At 35.7% G+C, this 14,263-nt stretch overlaps 2 protein-coding genes across 2 annotated transcripts in view; both read right to left on the bottom strand.

The window, feature by feature from the left end:
* cntn2 (contactin 2) overlaps positions 1–14,263 on the bottom strand; it is a gene marked incomplete at its 5' end in the record, with an annotated part of 114,865 nt that overhangs the window by 80,683 nt on the left and 19,919 nt on the right. The window contains 1 exon segment of the mRNA NM_131446.1: positions 9,483–9,582. Within this exon segment, the coding sequence (NP_571521.1) occupies positions 9,483–9,544 (62 nt within the window).
* LOC100321644 (uncharcterized LOC100321644) lies at positions 2,718–4,779 on the bottom strand. The gene is given in 3 exon segments (XM_087273679.2): positions 2,718–3,268; positions 3,270–3,298; positions 4,263–4,779. Coding segments are annotated over 3 exon segments (873 nt in total). The 5' UTR covers positions 4,705–4,779; the 3' UTR covers positions 2,718–2,866.

Below are 14,263 nucleotides of genomic sequence, written 5' to 3'. Positions count from 1 at the left end.
AGTGTTGCAGGCCGTTGTGGATCACAACTTTTGGTAAGTAAATGTAAATATGTGAGAAAGTATATAGTTCTTAACACATACTGATTTGTGCCACAGCTGCCCAAGTATTCGTGATGGCCAAAACTATTGTTTATGTTTCTTTAATGGGTAATCCATATAAGTCACAGTAGAGTTTCTAATGCTAAAATATAGTATTTAATTTATTGTTTAATTAAAATGCAATGCGGTTTATATTTTATTTATACCCAATTACATGCTTTTACTTGTGGTAGAAGAAATATTTTAATGATTTAATTTATGTTTGATTAATGTCTTAACCTCTGAAAGAAAGTGAAATTTATACAAATTTGTGGTATAAAAACATGATTTGATCAAATATTATTTTATTTTGTTATTTGCCTAATAAATAGCAGTACAGTTTTTAGTTTACATTTTCTTCACACAAAATATTTATTGTTTTCTTATCACAAGCCTTCTAGATGACATGCTGATATTGCAGAAACCTGTTCCAGTAATGTACTACATAAGCTATATGCTTACAGTGCTATTGTTATCTAACTTTGATAATTAACTGTTCGCACATGGACATTTGTTAAATGCTGTTTATCTTTAAATAATATTTATGTTTTGTTTTATTAATATTGAGATAATTATTATTTTTTCAGTTTTACGGATGTGTATGTGGGTTGGCCAGGTCGAACTCACGATGCAAGAGTGCTAGCCAACTCACCTATATACCAAATGGCTGAGGCTCATGATGGGTATTTGTTTCCTCGTGAGGTACACCTTTTATAATATTATTAAGTATTACTTATTTTATTAAAGTTGACTAAACATATATTTATGTATTAGTTAACATGAACTAATGGTGAACAACTAAATTAAGCATTACATAATCTTAAATGAACTTAATCTAATGCACCTCTTTTCATTAACAACTTAATTAGGTAATGTTTATTTACATGAACACTCTACGCATACATATATTTGTTAATGGATTAGATAACTTGACCTAAGACAATTTTTTTTTGTACTGAATTTTTGCTAATGTAAACCTACAGTAAATTAAAATATGAGTAGTTAACATTAACAAAGATTAAGTTATGCTTAACAGATGTGTTTTTCATTGTTAATGCATGTTAATCCAACCTTATTGTAAAGTGTTACCAAATATTTCATTATGTGCTATCAATATGTGCTCTAAATTCTAATAAACAGCTAATATGCTTACTATATACCATTAGTTAATAGTGAGAATTGGTGGACAATTATGACAAATGTTATTAGAACTATTATTGTGCAGCAGTGTTTGGTAAGTTACTTTAAAAAATAATTAATTACGAATTACAGTTTCTCTGAATGTATACCCTATATTTTATGAACAAATTCCAACTTCAATTTTTCTTAAGCATGATCAATCTTGATGAATCTAACCTTTTTTAGTTGAAATTTATTCTGCAAAATATATTTAAAGCAAATACTAAAGAAATACATATATAACAAATACAGTTGTTTTGATTTATACCGAACTGTCAAAATTATTTACATAATTTAAGGGAAGTATATTATAATCATCTGCAATTAAATTGCATAAAATTAACGTAACAATAAACTCTTACTTGACTTTTGTTAGCAGAGAAGTAATCTAATTACAGTAGCAAGTTACTTTTTAACTCATTACATCCAAACACTTTAATGCAAGATATTTCCAAGTTTCCTAAAACAAGCTTAATTTGAAACAACCACTATAATTATTTTATAATATTTTTTACAGAAATCTACAGTGGTGGATGGAGTGGAGGTTCCCATACATCTTATTGGAGATGCGGCATACCCCCTTAAAAAATGGCTGATGAAGGGCTTCCTGAATCACCAAATTCTAACACCTGACCAGTCTCACTTCAACTTCTGTCTGAGTTCAGCTCGAATGGTTGTTGAAAATTCCTTTGGCCGACTTAAAGGACGCTGGAGGTGTTTACTTAAACGCAACGATGTTGACATAAATATTATGTCTGATATTGTTGTGGCTTGCTGCATCTTGCATAACATTTGTGAGCTCAGGAAAGAAAGATACCTGCCTGAATGGAACACTGACCTCCAGTGTGATGTTTCTGCTGATGTTACTGACAGAGAGCACAACAGAATTACTGATGATGCACAAGCAGTTCGCAGAGCATTAGTATCACTGCTGAGTTAAAGTTAATCCAAAAAATATTACTCACCCTCCTGCTGTTTTAAACCTACTTTTACTTCCTCCTGCTGAACACAAAGAAGGGTATTTTGAAGAATGTCGGTAATCAAACAGTTGCAAGGAATCTCTGAATTCTATAGAATGAAAAAAATATATATAAAATGGAGGTTGAAGTTGCCTTTGTTCCGATTACTAACGATCTTCAAAATACCTTTCTTTGTGTTTACCAGGAGGAAAAACTGCAAGGCAAGTTTTGAACAACATGAGGGTGAATAAATGATGACAGATACTATTTCTTTGCATTTGGCATTTTCTTAAACGGCTAGCCTGATATTTTGTGTGCATGTCCACGCTTTGTGTATTCCAGTTATTTTGAACTTGATAAGAAAACCTTCTGCAAATGGATTTAAACTGTTTATTTTAGCTGGCCATGAAGCAACAAAAATCTTAACATTTTATGAATGTATTATAGTTACATATTTTGTTCATCATAAATAAAATTTAGATGGTATCAACTCAATATGAACATTTATACTTTTGTGGATAGAACAAATACTTACTGTACTGCACAAAATACATATTGGTTTGTGGAAACAGAAGCAATAATAACACATATAATCAACTAATTCTTATTAAAAAATTATTTAAAATGGAAGTGAACTGTTTTATTTTAATTTAGTCTTGCAAATCTTCCAAGAATGAAGGTTTGAACTGAGGATGGTGAGAGGCATCTTCATCTTGTCCTGGAGGGTGATATGGTACCATGTAGCTAGTACTAGGGCTTGGAAAATTGAAGCTGTGAGGATGTTGGTACAGTGGATTTAAGGGAAGAGAAGTTGCCAGGGGTGGACGCATCATAATGTCCTTTAGGAGGTTCCCTTGGAACTCCATCATCTCCTTCCACATTGCCATCATGCTTGCCCTTTCTTCCTTCTGCTCTTCCTTTGCCTCTTTGCGCAACATTTCTTCATACTCTCGTTGCTGCTGAACACGGAGTGCTTCTTGCTCTCTGAATGATGTTTCCATAGTGTGTAACACTGTAGTTATGGAGTCAACAATGTGATCTTTGTTTTTTTTTTGCCTTCTTCCTTGGTGGCTGAGTGAAACCTAAAAAAGGAGGATAAAAAACCCAACACAATCAATATTTTAAGTAACTAGGCATGGTTGACCCAAAAAAAACTGTTATGATTTACCCACTTCTAACTTGTTACAAAAACCTTTTTTGAAGAAAGCTGAAAACCTGTAACTACTGACTTAGGTAAACAAATACCATGGAAGGCAATGGTTACAGTTTTTCAACAATCTCCAAATATCTTATTTTGTGCAGGATAGATAAATATTTAATAATATATTTAATACAAATAAAAAACACAAACTGGTTTATAACAAGTTAAGCATGAGTAAATGATGATATTTTTCAGTTTTGGGTAAACTATCCCTTTAATGTTGACTGACAAATGCAATATAGCTTGTTGTTAGTTCATAATGCATTTAACCAAAGTCTACATGTGCAGCTTTGAAAATGTAAAAAGTTGGATTTGAAATTAATGCTACTAAAATACAGTTCTTTGTTAGTTCCTCTTATCTACTACCAACATACAAACATCTTACTATAAAGTATATTATAATTTACATCCCACATGTAAATATACTTAAGTGATTTATATTAAATGCTAGTTTTTTTTTTTTAAAACACTAGTAAATAAATGTGCAATGTGCTGTATATATTATATTATTTACAACACTTTGTTAATGAATGCTCCAGCAAACTGTAGTATTACCTGACATATAGTGAATAGTATCTCACACACACACACACACACACACACACACATTTACATATATATAGTTGTAGAAAACTACATTGGGTAATTTGTTTATATTCATAAAATTGTTACCTTAGCATAGGTTAATAAAAATACTTTACTATAGCATAGTTCAAAAACACAACAGCATTTACTGTAAATTACAGTAGCATTGTATGTGGAAAAAAAGAAACAATAATATTTCCATACACGTTTTACGTTATGTCACACATTTATTAGGTAAACATTTACATAATTTTACCCACCTGTAACACAGTCCATCTGCTCAGCATCAGAAGGTGGTACCTGAGTTTCTGTCATTTGAGTCGAAGTACTTCCTTCACACGAGTCCTCGGGGGCGTTAGTTTCAGGATCAACTGAATTTAAACTACTGGACAATGCCACGGGGTTTGTAGAATGACTAGACCCCCAGATAGACTGGCAAAGATCAAAATAGGCCCAGGAAATTCTGCCACTTCCACTTTGTTTATGGTGATCGTTTACTTTGAGAAATTTTAGCCGTAGTGTTTTTAATTTGCTAATGACCTGACTCTTGGTTCTGTGGATGCCTTGTTCACGCAGACGGTTTGTTATTTTATCATAGGTTACCGCATCACTAACGGTTCCTTTTATATGACGACTAATCTCTTCGTCCGCTCGGATAGAGAGAAGGACTTTAATTTCATTGTCGTTCCAGTTTGATGCCATTTCTTTTATTTTTGTAAACCGCGCGTCAGCTGTTTGTAGCTCTACTATTTGTGAATGAGTCAGCTGTTTGTGAATGCGTCATCAGCGTAGGAATGTTCTGATTGGCCGGAGTACACACCTTACGTCAGCACGTTCTAGGACTCGTACGTGCCATTCCGGCAATGTTCCTTCTGCGTTCACACAGCGCAGCATTCCGGCAAATTACCGGTAATGTTACAACTTCTCTTTCCGGAAAATAGCCAGAACGAATTTACCGGTATTTTCAAAAAGGGACTGTTCACACATACGGACCTTTCCGGAAAATTGCCGGCAATTTTCCGGAAAGGTCTGTATGTGTGAAAGGGGCTATAGTTTGAAATTACACACAATCCACTTCTACAGTATAAATACATTCACAATGGTCACTTTATTAGGTACACCTGTCTAACTGCTCGTTAACCCAAATTTCTAATCAGTCAATTACATGGCAGCAACTCAATGCATTTAGACATGTAGACATGGTCAAGACGATCTGCTGCAGTTCAAACTAAGCATCAGAGTGTGTAAAAAGGGGATTTAAGTGACTTTGAACGTGGCATGGTTGTTGGTGCCAAAAGGGCTGGTCTGAGTAATTCAGAAACTGCTGATCTACTGGGGTGCCACACCGGGTGCCACTTTTGTTAGATTAGAACAGGAAACTGAGGCTACAATTCACACAGGCTCACCAAATTGGACAGTAGAAGATTGGAAAAACACTGACTGGTCTGATGAGTCTCGATTTCTGCTACAACATTTGGATGGTAGGTTCAGAGTTTGATGTCAACAACATGAAAGCATGGATCCATCCTGCACTGTATCAATAGTTCAGGCTGATGGTGATGTTGTAATGGTGTGGGGGATATTTTCTTGGCACACTTTGAGCCCATTGGTACCAATTCAGCATTCTGCCAATGCTACAGCCTACCTGAGCATTGTTGCTGACCATGTCCATCCATTTATGACCACATTGTACATGTCAATATGGACCAAAATTTCTGAGGATTATTTTCAATACCTTGTGGAATCTATGCCCCGAAGGATTAAGGCAGTTCTGAAGACAAAATGGGGTTCAACCCGGTACTAGTAAGGTGTACCTAATAAAGTGGCCGGTTAGTGTAAAGAAAAAGCTGTTTTTAATAACTTAGATTAGACACAAACATTTTACTAAAGTCTTCTATATATACCCACAGTCAAAATATCCTAAACATGAAATGTGCAACATTTAACAAAACTAGTTTATCTCTTAAAAATAATTGGAAAATTCTGAATGATTAAGTAATGTGCATTTTTCCTTTGCAACTATTCTATTAAAAACAATAGAATTTTGAAAATAATAAGTCTGGATCGCTTCCGTGCCCCCAAATGCACATGAGTGTTCAATTTTATCTAAAAAACATTCTTTGAAAACAAGACTGGTCTTATGCATTTTTTAAGAAACATGTCTTGTTTTTCGGTGAAAACATATCCTAAAATAGACCCCAATACAATTGTTTTCAGTTACTATGTTTGTTATTTAGATTTTACTGGGTCTCTACGTGCATAGGCGTATATATATATATTCATGCGTTTGTTCAAAGGAGTGTGTGCGGGCTGTGGAGACCCACAGGAATCTGGGGTAACAAGAGAGAGGCAGAGGAAGCGATGAGTTGAAAAGAGAAACCAGCACCCCGGGAGCTTTTCTGCTCTGAGATTACACTCAAATTCACTGGTGTGTTGCTGCTTCCAGTAATGGGAGAAACAACTCCAAACTGCCACTTAAGTAATTTTCCACCAAAGTCTTTCAACATCTCATCACAGTTTCTATGTTTGCATACTTTTACTGTGTGTCCTAGACTAGAAACTGAAACTGTTTTGTCAGCCAATTCTATTTCAATGCCAGCGATGATACACATGGATATCTTTCTCAGTGCTATACTAGCATTATAATTATCGTGTTTATGTATGTTTTTAAACAATTTATCATCTTTATTCCTATTATACTTATTTAGTATAATTATATATTATACTTTCAATGTTTGGACAATGCTGTTCAAATGTTTAGAGTCAGTTAAAATAGTAAATTTATGAATATAACAATAGTTGTACTATTATTAACAGCATATTTGTCTGTATTTTTAGTATGCTACCAAGAGCTAAAAAACTTCCAGCAATGGTTTTGGAGATATATGACCATAATTGTTATATCTGCTAAAAAAATTATGTCCTGTCCTATCATCAGATCATTGAAAACTATGGAGTATACAATACATTTCACAATAAGTTGGGCAGAATGCTCCTGAATCCTTATTGCTTCAAAGCGAGCCTGACATTGTAACTACTAAGACACAGTCTATCATGCAATGTTTGCAGTATTTCTGAAGAGTAATGTTCAATTAAAATGTGCTTGTTTTGTAGCGAATATCCATAATTCCTTTCACACATGCACTTGTAAACTCAACACATTTGAGGTTAATGCTGTTTTTAGCAGTGCTGGACAAACAAATTAGTACAAAAGCGATTCAGAGCACATATGTGATCTTCTCATACATCATTTCAGTTATATTACTAACAAATTACTGATTTAAACATAGCCTACTGTTTTCTTCAAATAAAGAAGCATGTTTCTAATCCTCTACTTGCTACACCCCTGATTTTAACAGCTCAATTTAAAAGGCACCAAAATGAGGCACTTAAATGTCCCATAAAATTAAAATAAAAAAGGAAATCTATTAACTTATGTGCTCCCAGTGACAAAGTTCACATTTAGAAACTGTAAAATATAAGTATCCAAATCTTGCAGTTTGTTACTTCCACCTAATTCGATCAGCTCATGTCACCTCAAACTTCAATTTTGACCAATCAAATGCTCTCTATTATCTGATATGCCCCGCCCACTTCAAGATGCTTCTCATTTGCTTTTCATTTGATGCACTTGAGCTTAACCACTCTCATTGGCAGAGCTGTGATGAAAAATTTAGACGCTATTGGCTGTTTTAAGTTGGAGGAGTAGGAGGAGCTACTCCACATTTCAAACACTTCAAGGGACCTTTAAATCTGCATTTGGATTTGGTACACATTTATTATATGAGACTGGGTAGAGGGTATTAGTACCCAACCCTACTTTTCATTAATTTCCAATCAACCTGCCTTACTTAGTTCTGTTGAATCACACTAGAGTTCATTTTCCCTCATGGTGTGGTTCGTTTGGGCAGGTGTGAATGTAACAATCGCACTCAAGTGCGCACCAAAAGCAGACCAAAAAAGCCTACCGAGACCTCCTTGAAGAGGTTGTGGTGAGAACATGATCAGAACTAAAACTAAATCCATCTGCCGTAGTCAAATGCGCTGTGCATTATGATATGTGAGGGAAAAATACTTGTTGTACAATTTTAAACAGAGAGAGATCATTGTTAATATTTCCGGAAGATGACCATGTCGCAGTTTAGCTAAATTAATTCACGCCTCCTCCTGAAGTGATTTGCGATGCGCCTTTGCAGTTGGCAATGCATTAAAGCATTGTTTTCCAGCCGCAGTCGCGATTCATTCTCAAAATGTACAGTTTGTCTAAACTGATATAGACAAACTATAAAGTATTCTATGAGCAAGGATACAATCAGCCAGCGCAGTCATCCCTTGATATTAAAAAGCAACATTTTGTGTCTGCTGGTTTGTTTACTTGCAGGAGTTCCATTAGCATTTCCTCGCACATTATAGCTGCGGTCACACTGGGCTTTTCTTCCCATAGACTTCCATTCAAACGCACGCGAATGCGTCAGACTGGAAACGCGGTTTCGCAGGTTGCTCTGGTGCAAAGTTCAAGCTTGGTGAACTCTGACCTATGAAATCTTGTCACTTGACTGCGTGAGACCAATCGAGAATTAAAACATGACCTCCCTGGACAGAAATTTAAAACATGGAGCAATCACTTGCTTTTTAAAATGTCTAATAAGCTTGTTTATCCCGCCCCTTTTCCCAGCACCGCACGACAGAATATCGCATGCTCAAGCTCTAATGTGACCGCAGCTTAATTCTGACCATTTAAAAAGCAGTTTAGGTAAAACGTTCAATAACACCTGGCCAATATGTGATGTGGATTTTGTCACATGACTGCATTTTGGTTCTTTTCAACTTGTTCGGAACAAAGCAATCAGTGTGAAAAGGACTCAAAAACGGCAGAAAAATGCTACGATGTACTATTTGTTGCCTTTGGTCTGGACCAAATGAACCGAACCACAGATGTAAAACCACCCTAAATATCATGCCAAGAAACTTGGTTGCTCATTTTGGTCAAATTCCTAGACAGAATTTAGGAAGTGAACCAGATTTTATGCCTTGGAGACTAGGAGTAGGAGTAACTTTGACTGGAGTGCCGTTTGCAAAGTTAATAGCATTATGGACAAACCACATTTTTATCAATGTTTAATGTGGCCTGGATTACTTCAGCCGACAAAAACACCTCTCAAGTAAATCAAATCCCTTCTGCCCACTGATCTAAGATAACACAATGAATAATTCAACTGAATTTGTGGACCCCCACTGATGCACAACCCTGAAAACCACACATCCCAGACACCATCAAAGTGACAACGTATATTTCAATCATGTTCTAACAAGGAAATGCCAGCGCAGAGGGAATACTGGAAGAAAAAAACAACAGGCAATGAAGTTGCGCTAATGGGGGAAGGGCTGAGCAAGACCTGCTAAGTATATTTGCAAATGGGATCTTGAAAGAGATGAGATGACGGGAGACATGAGATCAGATCAGATCAGATCAGACTTACCCAATGCGTTGCTCAGAGCCAGAAAGCTGAGAGACAGCAGACACAACAGAATCCTCATCCTCCAACCGCAACCACACCCAGACCAGACACTTATTTTTATCTGCAAAGAAAATGAATATAACTATTTTTAAAAGGCTGAAAATGACATTTCACTCTGAAGATGCTTTTAAATGGCAAAAGTGAATTATGAATGAACATTTTAGGCTTTATTGTAATACAGTAATGAATAAAACAAAGAAAACTGGAGTACACAGTAAACAGAAAAGTACAAGAAAAAAATAGTTTTCCGTTTAATTGTAAAGTATGGAATGCAATTATGATTTTATGTTGATTATTTTTAAACAAACAAGGAAATATATTGTAATACAACTGTACTGTTAAAAAAAAGTAATATAATTTTTTGACTTTACCTGCCGAGCTAATGCATATAGTTAAGATGCTACACTGTAAAATGGCCAAAAACTGCTACATTAAATATGTTACCAGGTTAACAGTACGTGTCCTTACTATATACTATGATCAACTATAAACCGAGTTTCCCACAATTTCCTGCATTTTTGCTGTGTTCAGTAGAGTTCAATTGTACATTTAATGTGTATAAAAAGTTTATTGCATTATTTTTTAACTAAAATCCTTGCAAACACACCTGTTAGACTTTTACCATAGTTTTTAAAGAAATTCTTTTTACAGTGTAGAATTGTTGTCTGTACATGAAACTGTAATTCATTGCAGTTTATAGAAGATCTTTTATGATAATGAATGACAAAACCATTGCACTGAATGATGAAACTTTCTGTAATATTAAATTTTCAGCCAATTAAATAAGCTTGTTAAAATGGTTACTTTACAAGTTATAAACAACAATAAGGCTTGGTCTGAGTATAAGAGCCTTTGAACAGGCAAGCAAGAATATATATATATATATATACTCGAATCTGATTGGCTGATAGCCGGGCAATATTCTGCAATTACAGCACTTGTATAGCCTCCTCAACCTTCTGCATTACTCCGCCCACATAGAGTGCCAGCAGATCAATAAACTCACTATAGATTGAAAAATATTGCAGCCGTTGTTACAGCAACATAATGAACATTTGAGGCTTTTTAAGGCACGAATGTAGTTGTTTAGATTACAACTATGCAGTTAATTTTTGCAGTTCAGGACAGTGCCTATTTTAAATATTTATAATTTCTGACATATAGCATGTTGGCATCCATCAGCCTGTTATACTGAGCAGAGCAAAAACAGTTGACGGTCCGCCACAAGATGGCAACAGAGACAGCATAATAAGCACTTCAAACTACAGCTGACCAAATCAAAATCAATTACAAACAGATAAGTGACTTTCTAAGTCGATCTCTCTCTTTTGTATGTTGTAGTGCTGTATTATACTATAATCTGGTAGTGTTTTTGGTAGTGTTTGCTTTGCTTTGACTTTTTTGAGGTTAATTATTGTGATCTTTTGATTGCAACAAATAAATACTGGGAGATACCTCTAAGAGACTGATAGCCTTTCATGCCGTTCAGTCTTAAAATCAAAATCAAAAAGGCAAAATCACCTGTTTTGTCATGACTTTAGACATTACGCTAGAGAATCATTCAAATACTAGCTCTAAAGTGACGTTTGTGAAGTAGCAACGATTTCTGCTGTTCTGACATCAGCCGCAGATGTGAATGAATGGCTGAAGAAAATAGTTCCTCATACAAAAGGACTTTTAGACTCTCTGTGTTTGATTTTCTTTTTTTATTCACGAATATGCCATCAAACTGTTGAAATGCAATATCACACTCGTAGCAGTGTGATACGGCTGTATATTGTCACTGATGGGACGCATATATTTTAGGTTTACAAAACTAATATGAAACATTTATTTTCTGTTTATATAAAATAATTTTTGTGAATTAAATTTGATGCAGACAGTGGGATGTGCCATCTTTCACCCATATATTAAACTACTGTACCAGTAATGCATATATTACATGAAAATCCCTGCCTGTGCAATTTGACTGTCATTCTGAAACTGCGTTCCTCTGACTTATTACAATAAACACACTCTAAAGCATCATATTCACCACTCTCTTGCCCTGAAGTGTCACCTGCTGATACACGGCTTGTAGTTGGGTTTAATAAAACAAGGGCACGTGACTTTAAATTGTTTTACATCTAAACTGACAAGAGATGGCTGGGCAGCAGCTGTTTTGCACCATTCACCATCCGCTCCTCACATCTGCTTCAGGATTGTTTCCACCAGTGTGCAGCATAACCCCCTCTGCCCTGTAATTGGCAATTGCACATCTTTTTCCTGGCTCAAGTAACGGCAATCACAGCAAGGGCCGCAGCTCAGCAGTTGTGGAAGTCAGATGTTCTGTTTGCGATGTGAATAAGCATCCCTGAGGTGATTTGTAACAAAGAGAAAGACGCTTTCATCAGGGAAATTTCTTAATTAGGACAAACAGGACTGTGATTGCCACCTGACTGCACTCCAGTTCATTGGTTGGGGTGTGTTGTCACAGTCTTTTTAACTGCGCTCTGCTTAGCACTTTATAACGTGCAGATGTCTGGATGTGGTGACATGATTTTCCTCATGCCGCAGTAGACGAAGGCATGAATATGAGAGGGCTGTTTGTCAAGGAAAGTACAAGTCACCAGTGCTACAAATTTACTGCTCTGTTCAGTGCTTTGATTTATTGCGTATGGTCTCAAACACATACTGTATAGCTTATAACATTTCTTTGCAGTTCTCTACCATAGGATAGCCTGGGGGAAGTTTCCGCAATGTATGCTTTTAAATCAGAGTTGATAAATATATAGCTCTAATTACAGTCATTATATATTTTTATACAAAATAAAATGTGTAATGATAGCTTAAATATGTGTATATAAATTTTAAAATAAAATAAATGTGGGTTGTGCAATATAAACTAAACATATTTATATAGTATATTAAAATACAATGTTATTTTTTTTCTTTTGTCACACTGATGTTTTAATATTGGACTTATAGGTCTATTGATTTTCACTATTTTTAAAATATTATGAAAACTTATCAAAATATTTACATAGTATATTTAGTGTAATAAATATATAGCATGTTGGGAATATTATTTTAAATAAAGTAAATATACAGTATAATGCATGTGAAATAATATACAATAGCCAACATTTGAAGTGGATCAAAAACTTTCATCAAAGTTGTCCAAAAACGATCTACTTTTTCCTTTTGTGTATACACTGTAAAACCCCAAAAGTTAAGGTAACTCAAACTTTTTGAGGAAACCAATTGCATTTGTTTAAGTTGACTGTTGGGTTTTACAGTGTAGGTCTCACACTCAATTCCTGCAGGGCTGCAGCTCTGTACAGTTTTGCTCCAACCCTAATCAAACTCTGCTGATCCAACTAATCAAGGTGTTCAAGATTTCTAGACACTAGTGCTGCCCTCTAGGAATTGAGTTTGAGAGCTCAGTCATAAAAATACCGTAACATGTTTGCAGATAATTAAGAAACATGCTACAGTAAGTGAACATCATTGTTTATCTAAAAAAAAAACAATGCTAACCCCCTTTGAAATGGTGCTTTTAGGATGTCTGCCTTTATGTAGTCTTTATAACCTGCCTACTGCCAGATTAACCAATTCTCAGGGCGTACTCATACTATGTACAGTTGTCTTAAACCGGGCCGATGCATATTTGTCCCCCCTCCCATCTCCTCCGGTGGCCAGCACTTACATTACATTTGGGCCTGGGTACGCTTACGTCATCGATGATGCGTTGTTTAATAAGTGCTTTTTTGCTCAGCACAGTGGAAATTTCTTTAGTTATATTGTTTTAGTCGTTTGGTATGCGGTGACACGCAGTCAAATATTGCGCCGAAGGGATCAGCCACTTTTGACGCTCATAAACAACCATAAAGTTATCGTGCTGCAGGAATTATGAGGTTTGCTAAAGGTTCAGCTGTCATGCAGTGAGGGGTTTGCGTCTTTAATAAACTACGACAGTTTGCATTCATTAAACAGTAAGAGGGATTAATAAATCCATTGAAACAATCCCGTAAAAGTCACATCTCGCTTTCAGTTTCTGGCTCAGGCACGCTTTACACTCACACTACAAGTGTACCTTGTCAAAGCCCAAGTAAACCGCGCTCTGGAACACCTCTTCCAACCATACCAGGGCCAGCCAAGTGAACCGTGCCTGATGCGATTCAGAGCACTCACACTTCTCAAACGATCCGGGAAATGGGCCTGGGCATGGTTCAGATAGCATAGTGTGAGTTTGCCCTCACAGACAATTGCACATGTGATGTCATTGTAAAGGGTAGAGTTAGGGACGGTGTTGTGTTAGGCATAGCTGTTCCAGAAAGTGTATGTCTGAAAGTGCATGCATGTCTACAAAGCTATATATATTTGTTAAAATTCAGTAACGTATCAAGGTCACACTATCAAGTGAAATTTAAGATCTCTCATGAGTAAAAGATATGACCTTTTAGGACTTTTTATAACCTTAAATTTAAAAAATCAAATGTAATACTTTTTAAAGACCCGTGGGAGCTCTGGCAAACATGGCTGACTGTGATGGAGATTCCCTTTTTTTTATACATCATTCTTGTTCTGTCAAGTCATGCTCATTTATTTTTGGCACTTTTTTGACTCTGTTTTTTACTCTGCCCAGTTTTACCTTTTTTTCCCTCCTTGAATTCCCCTTGGCCAGCCACTTACTATCTTCGACACCGCCTGTGTAGGACAGGGTCAGAGCTTGTCTGTCCTCCTCTGCATTATCTATCTCC

Source organism: Danio rerio, chromosome 11, assembly GCF_052040795.2.
Source record: "Danio rerio strain M-AB ecotype USA chromosome 11, GRCz13ab, whole genome shotgun sequence".
NCBI lineage: Eukaryota > Metazoa > Chordata > Actinopteri > Cypriniformes > Danionidae > Danio > Danio rerio.
Note: the sequence above shows the minus strand (reverse complement) of the source record. Positions and strands in the feature narration are given on the sequence as shown.